At 38.0% G+C, this 24,888-nt stretch overlaps 1 protein-coding gene across 1 annotated transcript in view; it reads right to left on the reverse strand.

Annotated features, from left to right (window-relative positions):
- UNC5D (unc-5 netrin receptor D) overlaps nt 1-24,888 on the reverse strand; it is a 794,598-nt gene that overhangs the window by 102,526 nt on the left and 667,184 nt on the right. Inside the window, exon 8 of the mRNA XM_069075933.1 lies at nt 12,964-12,996. Within this exon, the coding sequence (XP_068932034.1) occupies nt 12,964-12,996 (33 nt within the window). The remainder of the gene's footprint in view (nt 1-12,963; nt 12,997-24,888) is intronic.

Genomic DNA, 24,888 nt, shown 5'->3' on the forward strand with positions numbered 1-24,888 from the left:
TATATATATATATATATATATATATATATATATATATATATATATATGTGTGTGTGTGTGTGTGTGTGTGTGTGTGTGTGTGTGTATACATATATATGTGTATGTGTATGTATGTACACACAGCCATATATATCTTTCAATGACTCAGAGAATCAAAATTTTATAGCTGGAAGGAAACTTAATGGAGTCATCCACTCTAACACCACCCCCCTCCATTTTATGGATGACAAAACTATGTCCTGAGGGGTAAAGGACCTGTCCAAGGTCACACAAGTAGGAATTGACAGAGCTGGAATACAAACTCAGGTAATCAGCTCCAGATCAAATATTTGTTTCCACTGGGCCATGTAACCTTGTAGACACTCTGATATCACTGGGGAAATTATCAAAGGAGTTCTTGGCTCTAACTAGAGGTCATGGTTTATTTTACAAGTACAAGCTGTGAAAGAGATTAGTTGAGATAATGTACTCCCTAACATCTCCTGAGGTAGAGGTCATATATTCTCTAAAGCAAGTCAAAATCATAAGACTTCAGGTTGAAATTGTAGGGTTTTTTTCCTTTCTCCCCTAACCCCTTATCCCAAAAAAGTATAGATTCTCTCTGCCCTTTCACTAGACCAGTTTTTTAGCTCTTTTTGTGTGTGTATGCCATGGATTACTTCTGCCAGTCTGTAGAAGTGTACAGACCCCTTCTCAGAATATTTTTTTAAGAAAATCATATTTGAAGGAAATGCTAAATTTCAGTTATAGCTTAGTGAAAATAAAGATACACATACATATACATGTTATGTATGTATGTGCATATATATATACACACACATGCAAATATATATTTCCCATTCAAATTCACAGACTACCCCATTAAAAGTATCCATAATCACCTGGGATGTTCTTTGGTTCTACTCTAGAACAGCTACAGATCTGTGTCCCTTTTCTTAAGCAGATACAAAATGGCCCCTATAATCCAACATACCTGGTTTCATCTTACCCTGAACTTTTGTCTTTGAAAGTAGACATAATCTTGGGCGGTATATGGAAATATGAGGATATAAGTGCCACCTCACTACATAATTAATCTTCTTACAGACTACTTGGTAAGAAGACTTAATAGGGCCCAAAGTAATTACCATGTCACCCAAAGTCTGGCTTAGCGGATAAAATAAACCCATCATATATTTACCCTGTAATTGTATGCCACTTTATATGCGTTTTACTGCACCCTAATATGGTACTTATGTTATCAAATGAGCAGCACTTAGCACACAAGTAAAGTGAATTTATTTTAAACAAAGTCAGTGGACTGTAAAATAAGGTGGTACCAAATTAAGAATGAATGAGGAATCCAAGCAGAACCAGTTCTGTCATAGGGCAATAAACAGAAGAAAAAAAAAAAGGACATTGTGGAGTATAGCAAAGGTAGTCAAAGGGAACAGGAGTTATGAGGCAGTGGCCTGTTTGGTGCTTTTCCCACCCAGAATAGCCTGAAAAGGTGAAGGTAGCAGTAAAGGCCGGGGGGCCGGGGGGGAGGGATGAGTGGGCTCCCTTCAGTCTTGTCAGAGTATAGGACTGAATAGCAAAGTAGTCTGAAATAGTAACACATAGGAAATTGGGTTCATACATCCCAAAGTCAGAAGGGACTTTACTGAACATGTAGAGCAGAGGTGTCAAACATGGCCATACATAGGCAACCCATAATACTCTTGAGTGTGACCTGAACAAGAAAAAAAGGCAATTTGGAAATATCTAACAAAATAAATGAAAAAATAATAAAACATAATGTTAATCTGCAATTTTCTAGATCAATATGTGGCTTACAAGGTATCCTTATGTATGGTTTGGTGCCTGTCCCCTCCCTCATTCATATTTGAGTTTGATACCACTGGTCTAGAGCAATTATTTTATTTTACAGAAGAAACCAGGGTCCAAAAAGAAAAAGTAAATGATTTTCTCAGTCACACAGGGAGGAAGAACGATCATCAGAACCTATGTCCTCTGATTAAAGATCTAAGATTCTTCATTCTTCCATGTTGCCCCTTTTTTATATGCTCTAGGGCCCTAGAAATAAATTACAAGGTCACTCAGTGAGTTGACTGAACAATTTCCCCCTGTTCTTTCTCTCTCTCTCCTTTGCTTCTCCCCCTCTTCCTAAAGCTATACCCTCTGGATGAGGAGGACAAGGACACAGGAAACAACACGTTAAACTGACTGAAAAAAGTGAGACACACTAAGCCAGGGGCTGAGGACTGATAAGGGCAATTCAATGGAAGCACATTTGTCAGATTTTTCCCCCCTCATTCTGCCTTCCAAATCCTTGGGTACTGCTGACTCATGATGCTGACACCCTCTGAGGCTATATGCAGAGAGAACACAGCTGGGTCACAGCTGAAAGCATATTGACAACTAGCTCTGGTGAATGCAGCTGAGATGTATAAGAGGAAAATTCAAAAGGAGTTTCTGGCTTCCCAAGCATCAAGGCAGGACTCACAAAAAAGAAGGATTATCAGAATTAAATGATGCTTGCTTATTGGAGTCAACACCACTGGTCAGAACCAGTCAAGAGATAGAGGGACAGAGGTGGCATTTGTCTTTGGCTGTCTCTAACAACTCAAATTTGTGCCCACGCTTTTCAGGCTTCTTTTACCCACTGCAATCACACTCTTCCCAGCCTACATAAAGCCTACTCCTGACATTGGGGCAATAGGCAAAACATGCAGAATGAGATGCACATTTTGGACATAGTTAACATGGGAATTTATTTTGCTAGACTATGCATATGTGTTACAAAGGTTAATGTTTTTCTTTCTTTTTTTCACTTGGGGGATTTGGAAAAGAGTGAAAATAAATGCTTACTAATTAAAAAAAACAAATATTAAAGGTTTTTAAAGGGAAAAATAAAGGGTTCTACAAATTCATTTACTTTGAGGTGCAGGTGATTGATAAGGATTGATAAGTTAATTTTCATGGGATTGTCTACATTGCTTAAAGGAAAAAAAAGATTGTTTTGCTTATGCCATAAGAATGTAGTCAGTTGGGAGGTACTTTTGGGTACAGAAACTCTGGAAATATAACAACATAGGCCACAGTTTGTTCCAAAGGCTGACCTCATCACCATCCATCAAAGCTAGAAGTCATAATATCAAGCCAAACTGAATTTTTCACATAGCAATGATTCATAGCTTCATGATACTATAATAATAGCTATCATTTACATGGCACTTGAATTTTGCAAAGTGCTATATTCGCAAACAATTCTGTGAGGTAGGTGCTATTATTATCACTCTTCTCGATTGAGTGAGGTTGAGAAAGAATAAATGATTTACTCAGGGTCACATAATTACTAAGCATCTGATGTGGGATTTGAACTATAGTCTTCCTGACTCCAAGTCTAGCTCTTTACCCATCAGGGTGCTTTGAAAGAAAGAGTTAAGCAAAATTTCAAGAATCCATGATGTATTCAGGCAAGCTAGGTGGTGCAGTGGATAGAGCATTGGACCTGAGTTCAAATTTGACCTCAGACTCTTACTATGTGACCCTGGGCAAATCATTTAACCCTAACTGCCTCAAAAAAAAAATCCACAATGTAAATGGTGGTAGATTATAATCACATCTTAATAAATTGTCTTCATGACTTTCTAAGACCAAAATAAAATATGTCACCTGGTGACTTCTCTAGTGACAAGTTTCTCCCTATTTAGGCTGGACTAGATTCTACGAGAGGGCCAGTAACAAGACTTGATTAGGGGGAATTGCTTACAAATATAACAATGATGATGACCAAAAATAGTCATCTTGTTTGGATTAGTCCTGCAGATTTTGGGGGCTCCTTTAACTAGATGATTTCTTTAAAAGGAACACAGAGCTTCAGTATTTAAGAGTGAGAAGACATTTCAGCAGCCACCTAGTCAACACACATTGGAAGGGAATCAATCCCCACAATAGTGTGATTGAGAAGTGATCACCCTGGCTACTTGAAAACCTCCAAGGATTGTGAAACTGCCTTTGTTAAAGGAAGCCTATTTCACTTTGGTATAGTTATAATTTTTAGGAAGCTTTCCCTTATAACTAGACTAAAATTTGCCTCTTTGAAGCTTCTACCCACTCTTCCTGACTCTGTCCTTTGGGCTGACCAGAACTAATCTAAACACCACTCCACAGGACAGCCTGCATAGGACAATACTTGAAGACAGTGTTCATGTTCTTCCTAAGTCTTCTTTTTACCAAACTAAAATATCCTTCAACAAACCCTCAAATGATAGAAAAGTGCTTAGTGGGGGACCAGTGTCTTCCTCTAAATGCTTCCATTATTATACTCCTGAAGCTTCAGATATCACAGGCAAAAAAGAGCCTGGGAATCATGACTGACCATTCTGTTACCCATAAATGTCCACAGGAATCAAATATAATTTCCTTCTGCCTCCATTTCCTCATGGATAAAGTAATTTTTTGATTGAACATCAATGATTATGCCAGATGTAATTACCATGTCACCCAGTATCTAGCAGAGTGGATGAAGTAAAAGAACCACATATTTACCCTGTAATTGCATACCACTTCTGATGCATTTTGCTGGGCCCTGATATGGTATTTATGGATAGAACAATACTTAGCAAACAAGAAAATTTTATTTCACAAATCTTTAAATGAAATCAGTAACAAGAATGAGTGACCTTGCATGATGTTGGGTCGATATTTAAGAAAAGTCAACCAATAAAAGAAAAACACAATAATTGTGTGATTACAAAAGTTGGTCCCATTTCCTCATAGGGAAAAAGAAATTTTTTTTCCCAATTGGGCAGAAAAAAATTCTACATTCAGTATAGGTCAAAACCTTCTTTTCCTTGTCCTTAATATCTGAGATGATTATGACATGTATTCAGAGGAGAATCATTGAGAGAAATGGATATTTGGTACCACTACCTATGAGGAGAATCTAATGTTATTAATCTAGTGGGAGAAAAGGATGACCTACTAATTATTTCCAAACACAGGCAATGTAAGGTAGTGGAAAAAGAACCTGGGTCAGAAAAACTATATTTAAATCATGGCTGATAGGCTCACATATTTATAGCTGGAAGAAACCATGGAGACCAGACTAGTCTCAATATCCAATTTTACAGAGGAGAAAAAAAGGCACAGAGGCCAGGTGACCTGCCCAAGGTCACTGAGGTAGTAACAGAGGTAGAATTCAAACCCAGGTCCTGCTACTCCACAGTCAGCAGTCTTTCTGCTATATTTGTTGTTATCTGTGTGACTGGGTAATTCATTTTTCCCCCCTGGGCTTCTTTACTTTCCTGGGTTTCTCGGTTTTCTTATTTAAAAAATGAACATATTAGACTAAATCTCTCAATCCCCAAACAATGCTAAATTTTAGGAGACCATAAAGGGTTACTATACAGAAGACTACAAGTCCATATTTGTGGGTAATAATGATGATAATGTTGAAGATAAGGGTAAAAGATAATAAACATGGAAATGGGGATTGCAAACTAGTACCTGAAAGAATGTGGCCTTTCACTATTAGTGGTAGATGGTTTCTACTTTGATTAAATATAATAAATATATTTTCTACTGTGAACATTATTAAAAATTTAATTTAGTTAACAAGGGAAAGTTTTATATCTCCCATTTGGAAAGTAGGAAAAAAAATAGCATTGACCTCTAAGGGTTTAGGCTAAATCAGGTGTACTTATCACTATGGAAAGGGGAATGAGGACACAGCATATGGTGAGGAGTTATTTTTGCTGGGTGGATTCCTGAAGAGGAGAAGATTCTGGAGCAGAAGCTTTTCTTTGGCAGGCCACACTGTCTTTGCCTTTGAGGAGTGCCACCCATCTAAGGGGGAGGTTGGGAGCAAATGATCTCTAGTCTAATAGTTGTGCCATTAAAGAATTTTGCTTTCACTTTTTAGGAATCTGAAATTGAGTCTCAAAGCTCAAAAGAAGGAAGGGGAATGGGAAGTACTTTTGGATAAAAGCAAGTGACCTAAATATAGAGAAGAAAAGAGAGATGCTGCGGCAAGAGAAGTAATAACAATAACAATAACACAACAGCACTTTAAGTTTTGCAAAGTGCTTCACAAATATTTTCTTACTGCATCTCCATGACACTGATCAGAGATAACATTATCATGCCACCTTTTATATTTTAAGAAACTGAGGCAAACAAGTAAAATGATTCATCCAGGGTCACATAGCTAGTAAATGGTTTAAGGCAGGATTTGAACACAGGTCTTCCTGACTCTATATCCCATATTTTATTTGCTACACCACCTAGGTACTAGATTTAGAGTAATGAGGAGGACCCCGATTCAAATCCTAGCTCTGCTGTTGACAACTTGTGTGTAAATCAGGTAAATTCTTTAACTTCTCAGGGCCCAAGTTTGATGGAATTATAGATTTAAAGTTGAAATGGACCCAAGAGGCCATCTAACCTAGTCATCTTTTTTTGAAACAAATAAAAAGAGGCACAGATAGGTTAAGTGACTTATACAGGGTTATGAGGACAGTGAAAGTCAGATGAGGAATTTGAACCCAGGTCCTCTAAGTCATTACCCAGAGCACTTTCCATTGTACTTCCTCACCTGCTCAATAGAGAAGTTGGACTAGATGTCCTCTGAGGTCCTTTCTGATTCACCATGATGACCTCTATTGGCTACTTCCAACCCCTAAATTCTACACAATTGTATTGACAAATATGACAGCTTTCTTTGCCACAAAACAATATGGTGCAGGGGAAAGAATGTTGATCTTCAAGTCAGAAGGTCTGTGTTTGAATTCTGCTCTGCTATGAACAACTGTTTTACCTTTTGCCAATTCATTTAATCTCTCTGGATGTGGAAAATGATCTCTAAAGAATATTAGCACTAAATCTATGACCCTAGGTTCATATTCAGTTATCCTCAGTGATCATTATTACCCTCTAAAGACTGAACAAATAACAAACTTTGTTCCATTTCTTTTGCCCTTCACTATTTACTTTTTATCCATATTCCAAATTTAGGGACAGTTTAGAATGTAAAAGACATATAAATGCTGCCTATTGCTTCAAACAAGCTTCCAATCATGTAAAAATTGAAATGTCTTTCTATGTACAGAGGATCCTTAAGAGTGCCCTTCAGAAATTCAGCATTCTCTATCTCTCCCAACATACACAAAGAGTTTGGTTACTGCACTTCCCCCGTCTCCCCCTCCCCTCAGAAGCAAAGATGATATGTGGGTGGTTGAAAGAGGCAGTGAGGTACTCAGGTATCCACATGATAAATACTCACTTAAAGGAGATGGAGGAAGAAAGCCAACAACACAAGAACAGCCAGCTGTCATCCCGGGGATGAAGGGAAGAAGGTAGCTCAGTGGTAGTTGGGATAAAAGCCATTTGCTAGAAGCAGAAACACTTTGCAAGAGAGGGCTTGGACCAAAATGCTGCATATTGTGCCTGAGGATGCTCTAACTGAGTTATCTTTGTTTGTACTTCTGATTTTTTTTTTCACAAATTAATTCATTCATGTCATTCTTCCTGCAGTTAGCTTTTTTGAAAAAAAAATTGAGCTGCTTGCTGCTTAGTGAGGAGATGACTGGCTTCTGTCACCCAGGTGACACTGGACCCTTTAAGGAGCTAGCAGGATGCCCTATTGTGCAGAGCTTGTCTGATGAACTCCCCATGTACTTCCAGTTTCAACAAGAGTTTGTCGTTGGATTTGTGTGTCAAACAGGGTCATTCATCACACTGGGTCCTGTTATATAATAAAAAGCCCTTCCCTTAGGGGAGAGGGAGCTGAATTGAAGGATGCATGTTGCTGTGTTATTTTATGCAGTGAATGTGGACAGTTTCCTTCCCTAGGGTGATTCTTCTAAACAGGCCAATACCCAGGAGCACACATACAGTCCTTGGGGAGCCAATGCTTCCTATGACTCAGAAGAGGCTCAGCCTCTGTAAAAAGTCATTTCTTAGCCCAGTTCCAGGGGTGAGTACCGTCTGCCATTTCAAACCAGCCATATTTTACTGCACCTCCTGACATTGTTACACAACATTTATTGAAAGCACATTTGATGGTAATGAAGTTTCTATTAACTATGATTAAATCTCATAAAGCACCTGAAGATAATTTAAGATGTGCAGAGGCAGAAAATGAAACATTCGGTTTAGTACATTAGGAAACGTAATTGATTAAATTATCTCATTTACAATAAGTGCTTTCATGAGCTACGCAGTGCACATATTTCCCCCAGTTTGTCATTACAGTTTGCTCACAGATCGCTTAAGACTTAACTTTTCTTTTTTAGACTTTCTAGCAAATCGACACAGGCCCTCCTCCATCCTCCAGGGCGCTCATTGTACAAGAATCTAATGGAGGCTTCCTGTCTGTTAGCGCTTTTAGAGGATCATGTGTTTGGCTATTTATAGGAACAGGTTGTTTCTCAATTATCTTCATAATTGACTTTGATTTTGCATCAGTGATAATTCACAGCATCTGAAGCCAAGCCCCACTTCTGCAGAGTGGCCATGGACAGTACTCAACCTACTACAGCTTCTAGAATCCTGCTGGATCCCTTGAGGAACCTTTTTGCAGTCACATCATTTCTGTGCAGGTTTTATTTTTAGGAAATCACAAATTAAAATCGTCCAAATGCCCCTGTTGCAATATCCAGCAATTAAGCATGATGCTCAAGAGCGAGAACCCCAAGCAGAAACTAATTCAGCAGTCCCCAAGGACTAGGAATAGTTACTGTGGGCTTTGCAGCTAGAAGTACCGATGTAACCAAATTAGAATGGCACAGGACACACAAACTAAGCATGAAATCATTCAAAAAAACCCAAAACAAACACATTCGCTAAGTAACTCTCATGTTGGCTTCTGCATTGATGCTCATGATGTTTAACGTGCACCACACCTGCAGCAGCAGATGGCATCTGCACTTTGCCCAGGAGGAGGGGAGCTGTCCCTTGCTCTGATGTTTAAGCAGTATGTATCTAAGTCTTGCTACAGGGTCAAATCCTCACCCTTCTCACACACAAATGAACAAAACAGATGGTCTTTAGAGGGAAAACAAAACAAAATGAAACCCAAAACAATAGCAACCTTCTTGCAACAGCTCAAAACTAAATTTGTGTATGTGTGACCTTGGGGAAGTCACTTCCATTCTCCAGGCCTCAATTTCTTTCTCTGTAAAATGACAGGGTTGGACTAGCTGAGTACTAAGGCCCTTGTAGTTCTAAACTTATGACCCTCTTTTAAATGCCCACCAAAATTTGGTTTTCCCAAGGGAAGTATTTGGTTATATCTGTCTTCTAGGAAGTATTCGCCAAGGAGTAATATCTTACGACATGCTGTAATGGAAAGAGTATTGAACTTAGAGACTGGAGAGCTGAGCATTATCCCATTTGTGACAATATCTGGGAGACATTGGGTGAGTTTGCTTATGTTCTCTGGGACTCAGTTTCCTCATCAGTGAAATGAAGGGCTTGGAAGAAATACTGAACAGGTTCTTCCAACCTCAATAATCTTATATTTTTATAAATGTGATGGATATACTAGTCCAATATCAAGCATTAAAGGAAAATAAGGAAAGGCTCTCTCTGGCCTGCTTCTACCTACCCATGTATCTCTACTTTCAGCATCCCTCTCATCTCTCCAGGGGGTCATGCTCTCCACTTCACCCTTAGGTCTATCTCATATCTGTGAACCCATAGCTTTTTTTTGAAAGAGTAGTGTTGATATAAACTGAAAAGGAGGTATTTACATCCTTTCAGAGCTCTCTTGAAGACTGAAAATAATTAGAAGTTCAAAGAAACAGAAATTTTCAATGCCCAGATTTCAGGCCATGAAGGAAGATGTTACTGGGCAATTTATATTTTCTTTCTGCTCTTTTAATTATATTGTACAGAGAGGAACCAACCCTACAGAGGCCCTTATGTGTAGTTCCACCTAAGGCCAAAGTCCACCACAGTCTAAGATATAGTGCTATTTCTATTATCCTTTGTCATCCCTTGACTCATGTCTTAAAAATGCCTATTCACTGAATGGGCATTACCTCACTCTAAGTGAGTAGTGAAAAGACCTTAGCTTAAAAGGGCCAGGGTCTCCTATTGCATCCTGTCTCATATCCAGTCATCCTGATGACTATCTGGCCACTGGAACCAGATGGCTCTGGAGGAGAAGGTGAGGCTGGTGACCTTTCATAGCCCTCGTTCCCTCACTCGAATCAAAGTCAACAGCAAGTCACGTCAACACCTTCCTGATGCCATGGTCCTCTTCGAAAACTAAGGACAAACACAACAATTGCCATGCAAAACTAGGGGTACTGTTTTCTTACTATACTTGCTAATAATAATGATACTAAAAACAACAATTATTCCTATCTATTAATGAATATACTTAATGTTTTAAAAATCACTTGCCAACATCCCAGAGGTAGATAGTATGATAATTGTCCACATTTTACAGATTAGCATGCTGATGGATGTTGAATACCATCTCCATACCATGCTGCTTACATTCTGGTCATCAACCTTTTCCCCCCTCTCCTGCCTTTCCCAATGAATGCCATACCTGTTGCCAGGCTCTCATAGGTAAACTTCCACTTTTTCTTTCTAGAAACCAGGACTCCATGCCACTTCTTGGCTATCTACTATCTCCTCACCATGTTTCCAACAGTCTGACCATGAGCATCATCCTTCAATTCTCCCCCTACCCCAAACCTGCCACAAATGTGAACCTACTCCCTGGGTCTCCTATTTCTGATATGAAAGCTTTTACCTGACCTAGATAAGGACTGGACTGACTGTACTTCCCAACCATCTCCAAGCCATACACATACCCTCCCCTCTCACCCATCCATTGTCCTTCTCCACTGAAATATAAAATCCTTAATGATAGCTGGTTGGTCTTTTTTATCTTTGGGGTTTAGCTTAGTATGGTACATAAACACATAGTTTTAAATAATTATTCTATCTAACTGGATAAGTTACTTACCATAGGTAATACAGCTAGTGTCTAAGCCAGGATTCAGATTTGAGACTTTTGATTCTAAAGCTAGTATTCTTTTACTCTCACCCCATGATCTTACTCCTTTCTTCCTCCAGCAGAGCCTAGGACTAGGTTCACTGACAGCACCTCTCTTTTTGAATCTAGCTTCCAAACTACCACCACAACAGGAGATTTTTTTTCCTTCTTCTTGGAAATAGCACACAACTTGTCTTTTTTAGGTGTTTTTCAGGATTTTACTATTAAGCACTAAAAAATACAAAGGAGTGGGCTGGAAGGAAGGCAAATAACCATAAAGGGAAAATTTATAGATTTATAAAAGTCTCATCAGTCAAACCTGCTCCTCCATACATATGTACCAAGAGCTAAGGCTCAATCTTTCATCGTCTCCCGTCCTTTCTTCACTGAGCCCTTTCTCTTAAATCTTACTTCTGAATGTGCAGACTGATACCAATGTTTAATGAACTATAGGTTACATCTCAGGTTTCTAGCTAATGTCATTTCAATTTGAAAAGGTTTATAAATGTCTCAACACATAAAGAATCTATTTTCCTAACTCTTGGCCCAAGCACAAAAGGTACTTTTCTTCTCTCTCTTCCTAAATCTGCTGAGAAAATTCTTCTCCTATGTTTCTGTCATGTCAGGATTATACAGTAACCTGTGCACCAGTAATTTCCTAGACTTATTTCCCATGGTACTTTTGGAAGTCCTGTTCTCACTATTTTCCTGTCTTCATTGATGAGACAGCCCATATCAGAACTGGCCTCCAAAGAGGTCTTTTTCTGGACTTTAGCCTTCAAGAAACATGCATTCATCTTCCTTTTTCAACTGGAGAACCCTGTGTTCTGACCCATACAAAACTCTACTGTTCCTTTGGCCCATGCTTTTTGTTCTAGCTGGTTAGACTGAAGCAGATTCCCTAGATTATTTAAGTAGCTTCTTTTATAATGAAATAATTTCCTCCCCTTATTGCTTTAAACTAAGGATCAAGACACCCTGGTTCAATCTTCTCATTTTACTCTCTGAAGATCCTATGGTTTGGCTGATCACAAAGTTAGGTCTTTGTGATTCCTTCTCCTTGCCTCAGTATCACCCACAATGTTCCCAGTATTGTATCTCTTCCAAGACTGAATTTCTTCCTGTTCAAATTCTGTATTCCTTGGCAAACTTCCCCTGGATCATGCCTCTGGTATATTGAGACAACTGGTATGCCCTTGGGCCAACAAAAGTGGATACCTGCTCCTAAACCAGATGAATGCCCAATCCCCTCTTTCCTCTCAGATGGCTGAATTCATGCTTCCTTCTCCAGGGGAATCAATGACAAAAGTCTAGTCACATGACGATAACATTTTTTACAAAATCAGGGAATGACTACATGAGGTCAAGTTACAATGATGCCATCATCATTCCTCCCCTCACCTCCATGGGGAAGCAAGTCTGTGAATTAGGATCTCAGGATGTCACAGCATCTCTAAGACTGTTAAAATACAGTCTTTTCTCTTGCTACATTGGGAGACCCCTTTACCCATTTATCATGGATACATTGAGAAGCCAGACTTCAGTTGTGCTTCTGGGGCTTTTCCTCCTTTCCTACTTCATCCCAAGGAATGAAAGGCTTGTGATCTGTCAGTTGTAAGAGATGGTTTTTATGAAAATCCTCCACCAAATATTTGTTAATTTCAGAGCTACAAGTCAGAGATACAAGCAACGATAATCCCAGGTGGCATCTGACAAGAAATAGATTTTGAAGTAGCTAGAAGCAGGGAGAAGGATTTACTTTTATCATTGGGTAGTGGGGGTGGTGTGTGAGCGGGGAGAGTGTCTTTATTTTCAATTTAAAACCACCAATATGCAAAAGCAATTCACATAGGTCCCTATGTCTTTCATACAACCTTCAATTTTGCTCAGCTCCTAAACAAATAACAACAGTGAGGCAGCAAATATGAGAATAAATTATATTCACAAGAAGAAAAACAACTTACTTTGGGGTTTTATTTCATGAAGAGGTTTTTTATCTAAAGGAAAGAAAGAGAGAGAAAGAAAGTTGCACTTAATAAATTTACATGGAGCAGATATATTTCCTATATCACTTCTGTCTAACTCTATAAATGAAACATTTTCTCCTTGTTTGCAGAAAATGTGAATTATGTTGTTCATGGCTTTCTTTTTCTTAGCTTAAAAATTTTTTTTTCCATTTTTTCCTCCTCCAAAATTTCTTCCTGGGCAATTCATTTGCTTGCTCCACTCCCATTTCCCAACCCCCAACTTCACCCCAAGGAATACTGGGATTTCTCTGTTATATTTTTGAATGTTTACCAGTCTGATACTAGCAGTGAGCTTGCTGATTTTTATATGCAGTGAGATAGCTATCTGCTCAGGTAAAGGATATCATTTCACTCTATATGATGATATAAGTAAGGAGCAATGAATAAATATTTAAAGGAATCCTGCAGTGGTCTGTAATAATCACTAAGAGGAAAAAAACCCCACTTCAAAATCATGCACACATATAAATTGTTGGAGCAAACAGGTGTGCATATATTTGAATTTTGATTTTGTTTTTTAAAGAAATTCCTCCTATTTCATATTCCCAATATCCATTACTTGTCAATATTTATATTGTCTATCTCAGTAGGAAATGTTACTATTTCATGAGCACTTCTGAACATGATGCTTAACCCAGGAGTTAGGTTAAAACAAAGGTACTTTCATTTGACCCCATTTAGGTGGTGCTACAGTGCACAGAGTGCCGGGTCTGAAGTCTTGAAGACACATCTTCCTGAGTTCAAATCTATCCTCAGACACTTACTAGTTGTGTGACCCTGGGCAAGTCCTTCAATCCTGTTTGCCTCAGTTTCCTCATCTGCCAAATGAGTTGGAGAAAGAAATGGCAAAATACTCCAGTCTTTTTGCCAAGAAAATCCCAAATAAGGTCACAAAGAGTCAGATATGATTAAAATAACTAAACAATAATTATCATTTGGTATCATACTTGGGACATACTAGATAAAGCATAGGCTAAATTCAATTCTCAAACCCTTTATCCTACCCCTAAATCATTTTAAAGCTCTTAACAGCATGAAAGGACCATTTCAACCCCATGCAATTCAATAAACATTAATTAAACACCTCCCATATCCAAAAGAAGCAGTGTGGTATAGAATAGTGGGTAGAGAAGCATGCTTAGAACCAGGAAGACCCATGCTAAATTCTGTACTGTGACTCCTATTTGCTGTGTGACTGTGGAAGTCTCACACAACCTTCTGGTATTCTAGGACTAGGACTTATACCAAAGGTGGTATAGGGAGTTTCTTCCTCCTAGGAATTCTTTATACCAATGAAATTATAGTTTGGTCCATATCCTACTGGGAGAGGAGGGAGTAGGAGAAAGATACAGCTCTTACCTGTAGTGAGTTTATAATTTAATAAAATTTACCACCCCAGCAGATTAATATTTAATAGTGAAACTGCATTTAACTTTTTTTTTTAAATGACAATTATGACTTGCTGTCCTTTGAACTTTTGTCTAGTTGCTTAGCCTTATCAGGATAATTATTTGTCCCCATACTCTCATCCCCACCTAATTCAGGATGACCTCTTCATAATCCCTATCCTTCTATGTTTCCTTGTCCCATTGCACCCTATGGAACCCCTACTTCTTTGTTAATCATTGTCCTTCCATCCTAAGTTTCTTTATCTCACACTTGTTCCATCTTCTGACACTCGTGCAAATTTGGCTATCTCTGGAAGACTCCACATCCCAGGTCACCCTTTCCAATACCAAATTCTCTTCTTCACTATTATTTTATGCCTCCAGACTTATAAAGCCCAAAGGAGATTAGAACCAGTGGGTGGGAGTTACAGGGAAGAAAATTTCTGCTCAATCTAAAGGGAACCCCCCCCCCAAAAAAAACTTCCTAGAAATTTAGAACTATCCAACAAACACAATAAGCTGTGATGTGATACAGAGAGTTCATCATAAGAGAATATTTGAAAAAGAGGGTAGAGTAATATGTGTTTGAGAAGTTGCAGAAAGGATACTGTGGAAGGTTCCATCTCTGACAGCCCATGCATGTACCTAGACTAATTTGCAGTATCCTGTCTATCTCACAATCTCTATTTAGAGCCAGCATAATCAGATCTGAGAGGCAATTGTCAAATTTTTAGTGAGAACATTTATTTACACATCAGAAATCTGAAAAAGCTATAAATCAGAGTTTGGTTTATTGTTTTATTGATTGTCTAGACATAAGAAAGCAATGGAGAAAATGCCAATAATGCTGCTTAAACTTGTGTCAAATGTATTTTTTCTTTTTTTTTCTGGAGAACCAGCTGTTAAATATTTACTGAACATACCCTTATCTGCAAAGGACCTTGGAGATCATCTGTCCTAACCCTTTAACGTGTAGAGGAAAAAAAAACTGAGACAGGAGACTCATCCAAGGTCACAAAGGGTGAATGAGTCAGTATTTCAATCCAGGTTTTCAGACTCTAAATCCAATGCTCTTGCTATTTACCTGCTGCCTCTCTCTGTTTTTTTTTTCAGTGATTCCTTTTACCTCAGACCCTGTGATATTAGACTATCAAGGTGAAGTTTACTCCAAACCTCAAAGAGCTCCACAATAGTATAGGGACCTTGAAAGGTCACCTCAGGTAGCTACTTCCCTCCCTTTGCCTGAAGATAAGCCTCACAGGACAAGACCCTGTCATTTTGGATTAAGTTTTATAAAGAGCCAAGCATGGCCCTGCACACATGTGGGAGTTCCATAAATTTTGTTTGACTGAATGACTGCTCCTAGAGAGATATGAACATTTATCTTTTAAGACCTCCAGGGAAGACGATCCTATTTGATAATCCATCCCCACCCTTAATAATTCTTTTGTTTGGAAGTCCTTCTGTACATTCACAGTGTACTTATATTTGTGATAAATAAGGACCAAGGATTTTTTGTTGTTGCCCATTATCTTTTTTTTTCCCTAAACACTTTCCTTTATACAATAGACCTAGATAAAGTCTGATGCCTTAAGTCACAGAAGCTTCCTGGGGAGACAGCTCCTTCCAAAAACTGAGCAGTTGAGTCTTCACCATTGCACAAATTTTTTTTTTTTCCTTTTGGACATAGTCAATGTGGAAATTTGTTTTGATTGACTATACATGTCTGTAATAGTGGTTTTATTTTTCTTTTGTTCTCGATTGTGGGTTAAAGAGAAAGAAGGGTTTTTGATGATTAAAAAATAAAATTTAATTTAAAATAATTTAAATTCATTAGAAAAATAAGAAGAATCAATCACATGCAAAGCAATGCACAAAACATTGGAGATATAAACATCAAAAATTATTTATATTCTTTGCTCTCAGATAAGCTTGTCTTCTGAGAGAGAGACAAAGACAGAGAAAGATAGAGACAGAGAAAGATATAAAAAGTGGGAGTGGGAGAGGGAGACAGAGACAGAGAGACAGAGAGAGACAGAGAGACAGAGAGAGAGAAATGGCATATGCACAAAGAAAGATTTAAAAAATAAAATATGATAGGGAAAAGGAGAGGTTTAGGCAAAGTGCTATGAGAACTTAAAGGAGAGTGAGATTACTTCCATTCAGGATTGGTCAGGGGAGACTTCACAGAAGAAGTGATGTCTGAATTGGGCCTTAAGAGAAGCAAAGAAATTGAATAGATGAAATTGAGGACAAAGAAGGTAATTTCTTCTAGCCATGGGGAACAGTATAAGCAAATGCGTGGAGACGAAAGAAGACAGGAAGCCAGGACTGGAAATAGGTTCAATGACTGAAAAACCAACTATGTAAATGGAAATAGCATGAGACAAGGTTCGATAGGAGATCTGAAAGCAGATTTAGGAGGACACTGAATACCAGCTTCCAATAAGTAGGTCAATGTCAGTTGAGTTGGCAATAGTGAGCAACTGGATTGTTATTTTTTTTTAGGATAGTCAATCAGTGAAATATTTACTAAGTACTTGCTATGTGTTAAGCACTGGAGAGATAAAAGTAAAAGATAGTTCCTACCCTCAAGGAGCTTATAATCTAGTGGGGAAGGCAATATATAAACAACTATACACAATCAAGTTATATACAGAATAAATAGGAAATAATCAACAGAGTTAAGCTAGCAGTGAATTAAGATTTCCCAGGTAGCAATGCTAAAGATATGTAAACCAACTACAGAAAGACAATTGGCTATTAGAATATTCAAGGTAAGATGAGAGCTTGGACTAGAGGGATTATGGAGACAGAAACTAGAGGTCAAATATGAGAGATGTTATGAAAGCAGAATTAGTGGGATTTAGCAAGTGGTTGGATGTATTGGGTGAGGAAAAGAGAAGAGTCTACTGCAAGGCTATAAGCCTGGGAAACTACGTGGAGAATGGCAGGGACATTATCAAATTAAGAGAAGTTATGTCAAAGGCCAAGAGTTGTCTTTAACCTATTCTTTTCCTTAAGGGGTTATCTTCTTTCTGCAGTCTAAATTTTAGTTATCCTTTAAATCCCAACCAGAGGATCCTGACTGACCTCGGTCCCTTTTCCTTCTTGGATCTCTCATTTCAGAGACCAACTATACCCTGCTCATTTCCTCCTGACCCTTACCCCCTCCTTTTGATTGATAATACCATATATATCATGGTACCTGATTCTAATGCCTGTTTCCTCTTTCGCTTCTTGTCCCTTGCTGCCTCATGCTTCATGTCACATTCATTAGGCAAATGAATAATATTCAAACATAACAGAAATAGAGCTAAAGGTAAATAAAAAGTGCTTATTAAATAAAATTGAATTGTGTAGACTGGATGGTATCCAAAGTTACTAAGCTTAAAATTCCATAGTGATGTCTCAGTTCCTTGATTCCCTAGGCCTTTAATATATTCCTGACAGTATACTGCTTCCCATTCTAGTCTGAACATGAGGACTGAACTTTCTTTAACCATCCCTGCTTCAAACTGTGTTTGACTCACCTGGGTATACTCTGGATTCAGCTTAATTATTTTTTCAACAATCTTAGGTTCACTCTCAGCAAAATGGCAACCTTTCTGATTGCTAGTGGAGTTTTAGTGTTCCATTTACGCTACTTAATCTCTAGCTAACCAGGTATCTTTCATCATTCTACTCTAAGGGAGAAGAAATAGATGATAGATAAAATAACAGTTCATCCTCATCACTCAGAAAGAAAAAGACTAATTTATTCCAACACCCAAAAAACCTCCAAACTCACAGAAAATATGCTATTGTCCTCACATTTCCTTCAACAAAATTTATACATATAATTTTTTTAACCACATCTGTGATTTCATTGGTATAAGGAGGTCTCCAGAGAAGATCTGCCCTTTCTCTACAACTTAGAGTTTTAAAGAATGATTTAAGACATTGAGAAATTAAACAACTTGCCCAGGGTTATAGAACCAGCATCACACTGACCTGGGGACTTGAAGCCAGGTAGTCTTCCTGACTCTGAGGGCAATCCTCTAGCCACTACACTATGTTACCTATCCTAATACATATGAACTAGATTTCAAATACAGGCAGAGGAGTTAACCTTTTCAATAAAATTATGGTAGACTTTTTATGTATTTTTATTTTTGCAAAATGAAATATTATTTGATAAAATGAATAATGGCCATCTAATCTATTTGAGGTCAAATTTTAATATAGCAGATTTTAAAGAAAAGCATACTTTCATTCTCATCATTGCATAAACTCATCCTCATACAACCTGCACTATTACTTCCTGATGTCTGCATTCCAATCCACTAGAAATGCATACAGTTGTTTACTCACATTTCTACAGCATTACACAGTGCTCCATGCTCAACAAATCTTTGGTAAGTTATGTAAATATTATTCTCTCCACTTTATAGACATGAAAATTGAGTCTTATGGTGCTTAAGTGACTTACAAGTGACTTGCCCAAGGCAATAAGTTTAAGACCAGGTATTGAAATTCAGCTCTTCTGATTTCAAGCAGAGTATCATGAAATTATTCTGATTGTTCCAATTAGTTTTCCTAAAAGGTCTTTTTAAAAGATTTCTTTTACTATCATCAGAAAGCACTTGACAAGAGCACAGCATGTGTAGCAGACAGGCCTGGAAAGGCTAGGGCATGAAATGCTATGTGTTGGCAGAGTAGCATGAGGTTTGTTAAATTCCTGGGGCATTGAGATCTGGGGCTAAAGTCAACAACCTCTCCTTTTCTATTGACACTGATGTTGTAGCTATATAATCCTGCTTTTTAAAACAAAGAATATGAACACTCTCTTAGAGAGATAGAGATAGGGACACAGAGAGAAAGAGACAAGGACAGAGAGACAGAAAGAGAGAGACAGACAGACAGAGACAGAGAAGAACAGAAATGGGGTCAAAGAGACAAACAGAAATAGAGACAGCGGATAGAGATGGACACAGAAACAAATACATGGGGGAGGGGGATTGGGGATGGAGGGAATCATTCCCCCCCTTAACATAGCAGTACCTGACAAAGATTGTGGCAAGATTAGAATTCAGGGGCTGTACTTGTCATTTTGGAGCAGCTAGATGGTGCAGTGGATAGAGTTCCAGGCCTGGAGTTAGGAAGACTCATCTTCCTGAGTTCAAATCTGACCTCAGGCAATTACTATCTGTGTGACCCTAGGCAAGTTACTTAACCTTGTTTGCCTCGGTTTCCTCTTCTATAAAATGAGCTAAAGAAGGAAATGACAAACTAGTATCTTTGCCAAGAAAACCCCAAATGGGGCCACAAAAAGTCAGACAACTATAATGATTAAACAACAGTAGCAACTTGGCATATCCAGAAGTTAAGCACAGGTCCTAAATTCTGGAATGTGCAATTAATGACTTGGAGATTAAATACAAGCTTGACAGGGAGTGTAGGGAATTTTCATGCAGGTTCACTTTTCTAATAACTACACAAAGGTCTAGACATTTATTGTAGTCATATTCATAGAAATAGTAGTAAGTGTCCATTATAGGACTCTAAAGACTTCCTTTAGAGGTAGGGAAAGTCTGTTTCTTAAAAAGTGGCTTATCTTTCTTTGTTTGAAATGCTTACTGTCTCTTTATATATACTTGTTAATTATAGGGCTTTTTTTTTTGGCATTTTGGGTGTACTTTTGGGGGATGCAGTTGAAAGAAGATGACTGAGGGGAATCCTATCTGCAAAGAGGGAAAAAAATAATTTATTAGAGACTGATAAAAACTTGGATTTTCTTAAGAGTACTGTCTCATTTCTAAAATAATAGGCAATTGCTTATAGATACTTTTGTTGAGATTTCTCAGAGCACAAGAGGGTGAATATTTATACCTGGAAACAAATCTAGGCAATGAGTTTGATGTGAAGCAGGAGTGACTGAACAACCTTGCTTACTATACTATACCAGCACTGCAATGTGTAAAATCATTTAGAGAAGAATTGTAGAATGCGATGTCATCTTATGAAAGAGAAAAGCATTTCTCCATTAGAATGTAAGCTCCTGGAGGGTAGGGACTGTCTTCTGCTTCTTTTTTGTATCCCCAGTACTTAGCACAGTGCCTGGCACATAGTAGGTGGTTAAGTAATAAATTTTCACTGATTGATTGTTTAATGGAAAACTGGAAGGTAAAACCAGTCTAAGGAGAGTTTGGTGAGAGACTATGTAAAGTCATCCAGAGGGTATGTGAGGATAAAGATGGAAGGAGAAAAATAGACACATGATAGAAAAGATCTTTAAATATGTTTATTAAAAAAAATACTTTTTACCATGAAGGACAATGGAGACATCATACTTGGAATATAATATTACGGTTCCAGATGTGCTTATAGAGAAGGTAGAAGAAAAACACCAAAGAGAAGAAAAAAAAGCTGGATTGGACTGAGTTTACAAAGTAATGATATTTACTGAAGTTGACATAAATGCATGGGGATCAATGAACAAGGTATCTGAAGTAGAGGAAGATACCAAAGTCATGAGAAAAATAATTTCAGACTTCATTGAAGCCAGAAAAAAGGTTACTGAGTGAAAATTACTATCTACCAAACTTTATGCCTTCCTTGTCATCTATATAATTTTAAAATGAGCATTCCACTCATTGATAGAATGTACAATGAAGGCTTCGATAGGGACATTTCAAGCTATAGTCAATGTCTTTACCTTCGTAAACTTTACTAACAAATATAAAGGACACCATAATTATAATTTGCTGACTATTAAAAAAAGTTTGATTTGATAGAATGAAGAATTATCTTAAATACTTTTGTACCATAAAATGTCTCCCATGCAGAAATCAAAATTAAGATTATTTGAAAAAGATGACAACAGAAATAAACCTCTGATCATCATAAGACAAAGAATAAAACAGGGAGATGCAATGGTCTACCCTCACCTCTGTAATGGAGAGAATCCTATAAAGACTCCAAGGATAAGAGGGATTCACTATAGACATTAATATCTTCCAGTTGTTCCTTTTACAAATAATATAGTGTTTGTTGAATCAAGTTCTAGAACATTGCTGAGACCATTAATTAATCAAAATAAACAGTTCACACAGGAAAAAACAAAGTGGATGAAGAATTCCTATAGTCCACATCATGATATGCAATTAGATAGACATCTATAAAGTTCATTCAGCATTATCTGTAACCTGGGAAAATACCAGAAATAGACAAGGAATTAGGCCTAGAATTAAACTATATTCTATATGAAAAATTGCAGAGCTCATTTACCATTCTCCATGAAATAGAGGCCTGTTCTTTTAATACCAACATAGCTGGTCTGTAGGTTGGCTTCCAAGGGAGCAGCTACTTCTTTGGATATGAAGGCAGTCTTTGGGCTTATATTACTAAGATTATGTCTTACAAGTGCCCTTTGGTGAGATTAACTTTAACAGTCGGTCAGTAAATACAATTGGCACAAAAACAAAGACTAAATTTATTCAAACAGAAATAGGAAGAGCAGTATTTTCAAAATGTTCTCTCCCACACACCTTCATATAACAGAAGGTACACTCTCCCACAAGAACACACAGTGTCTATGAGAAGAGTGGGAATAAATATAGAGTATACTAGTAGTGAGGCATATATATATAGGGAACATATGTGACCCAGACAACTTTAGGGCCCTTTCTCTTCATATGGTAGCCTCATACTAATCCCTCATAGCTATAGTATCTTTGCTGAATGAATTGCTCTACTGGGGTCTTTGGGTCTGCTCTTCTCCACAGCTCAACTCCTATCATGGCTAGTCCTCTCTTGAATCCATAGGCAGCTCTCTTCTTTGCTTCCAGAGGTAATCCTTGAAGCTACACCCCCCCCCCCCCTCTCTTTTTGTAGGCACTCCTACTGTGCAAGTAATTCCTGTGCAAAATGCCATGATGGTCAATGGAGGAGAGAGAAGAGGGAAATCCACTATCCATGTGCCCATCTTTTTCCCATTGGTAAGGATTCAAGGGTTATATTTCACCAATGATACCCTCCAGGACTGGAAAGGTTAGCCTTGTAAAGGTCTTTGTAAAGATCAGAAGCAATATGGTCTATCTTTTGCTATCCAGTATTCTTATAATTCCATCAGGAAACTTTTTCGTATTTTATAAAAACATAATAGTGTACAGATATATTTTTTACAAAATTTAAAACATCAATACCTCATTATACATTTTCTGCTCCTTATTTTCTATAATTTTATCAATGTTTGCTTCTTCCTCATTATAGTAATACCAAGGTGAGACAGGGGGAGAAAGGAATAAACATTTTATATAGCATGTACTGTGTGCTAGGCACTGTGCTAAGTATTCTACAAATATTATCTCATTTTTTGTTCATAACTCTACAAGGTAGATGCTGTTATTACTCCCCCCCCCCCCATTTTATACAAGGGCAAACTGAGGTAAACAGAATTTAAGTTATTTGCCCATGGTCACACAGCTTCTATGACTCATGCAAGTTTATTGTATGTTTGACAATCATGGAACATAATATTCCCCAAAGAATTAAAACTGAGTACAACTCAAGGGACAATGAGGAGTTGCAGGGTGGGTGTGGGTAGGTTGCAATGTATAACAAGTAAGGAAGAACAACAAAAATGCGTTAGAGAAAATGAGGCCATGAAAGAAATGTAAGATAAGAAAAATGGTGGTCACATAAGAGGAGGAAGGAATTGCTTGGCCAACACATTCCATTTGGATTCATTTGATATCAAGAAAAAGTGAGGAAGGAGTTCTGCGTGTTAGGTGAAACCCTATAGTGAATTTATGGGAGGACATGGACCGAAGTCTCATGGTTTGGAGCCAGAGGTGGAGAACCTTCATAGAACTGAGAAGTTTGGATTCAGTCAAAGGTCTGCACTTGAGGACCTAGAGAGCCACATGTGGCTTCAAGGCCACAGGTTCCCCATCCCTGGTTTAGGCAAATGTGAATGAGTTACAAGTTGCATCATCTGAAGAAACAGCCACATCAAAGAAATAGCAGATCTCCTTGAGCATTCCAGAATTCCTCAAACGTTTGAAATTATAGATCTCTGAAATATATTTTTTTCTTGCTTTTTGGAGGGCAATTGGGGTTGTGACTTGCCCAAGGTCACATGGCTAGTTTTTGTGTTAAGTGTCTAAGGCCGGACCCGAACCCAGGTCCCCCTGACTCCAGGGCCGGTGCTCTATACACTGTAGCACCTAGCTGCCCCAAGATCTCTGAAATATTGAATATAATTTTAGTAGTCATGATATTGCAGGAAGGGTAAATCATAAATATAGTCATTGTTGAAATAATGTGATATTAGAGAAAGAGCACTGGAATAGAGGTTGTGTTGCCAGAGTCCTACCACCAGCTGTGTGCTCATGGGCCACTTTGTCTCATTTTTCTCATTTATAAAACGAGGAGATCTCTATAATGCCCCCCCCAACATTCTATATTCTGTTCCTAGTTCAAACATTTTGTGCTCTGAGTTCTAAGTAACACACCTTTACTTCTGACTTTCTATATTCTAAGTTTCCTTCAAAACTTCTGACATTCTATATCCTAAGGATCTTCCAGGTATAACATTCTGTGATGGGGATGAGGAGTGGACAAGGAGGGGATGGAAGGAAGGGCTACCAAAGCTCTCTCACAGAAATAAATTTAAAATGATTTAATAAAATTAAATCAAGGTGGCATAGCATGTGATACAGCAAGTTTCATAAGACTCAGAGCTGTAAGGATCATCTAATGCAAACCTTCTCATTTTATGCGTAAGAAAACACACTCATGGAGAGAAATGATTACTTCAAGTTGGTCTGTCATTTTGTGGTACTATAGATTTAAAGATCATATCATTTCCATCCCTCTCTACCACCCCCCTGAAGGAAAAAGCAATTCATATCCTTTATCATCAGTGTGTTAATGACCATCTACTATATTTTGTTGGCAAAAATCAAATCAATAGAAAGATGCTGGTGTGGTGAATATTTGAGGTGGTGAAAGTATTTTCCATACTCTTTGATCATGGGTGGTTGCCTTCTTTCCTGAAGATGAGCACTTGAGAGACTTGACAGCAGAATTCTATATTTGCAATGTACCTCCTCCATCACCCCCCTGGTGGTCATATTTGCATAATTGTTTGCATTTTTTACCTAAGTCTGTCATACTCTCAGCAGGAATCAACTATATCTTCCTACCACCTAGCTTTTCCTAGCATGTTGGGAGCTTAAGAAGGAACCTTTATACTTATGGGTCACTAGAATATCATTTAGCAAACTACTGCTTGAGTGAGTTTTCCACACACCAAAATAGTTAGCTTGAAGTTGGTAACTATATACTGGGGAGGGGTAGGATTGGTGAGAGCTGTGACTATTTTTTTTAAGCAATTGGGGTTAAGTAACTTGCCCAAGGTTACACGGCCAGTTGTGTGTGTGTGTGTGTGTGTGTGTGTGTGTGTGTGTGTGTGTGTGTGTGTGTGTGT

The sequence above is a fragment of the Petaurus breviceps genome, unplaced genomic scaffold, assembly GCF_028583685.1.
Source record: "Petaurus breviceps papuanus isolate PSGF00001 unplaced genomic scaffold, PetGlider_PUasm1.0 90919, whole genome shotgun sequence".
Classification (NCBI taxonomy): domain Eukaryota; kingdom Metazoa; phylum Chordata; class Mammalia; order Diprotodontia; family Petauridae; genus Petaurus; species Petaurus breviceps.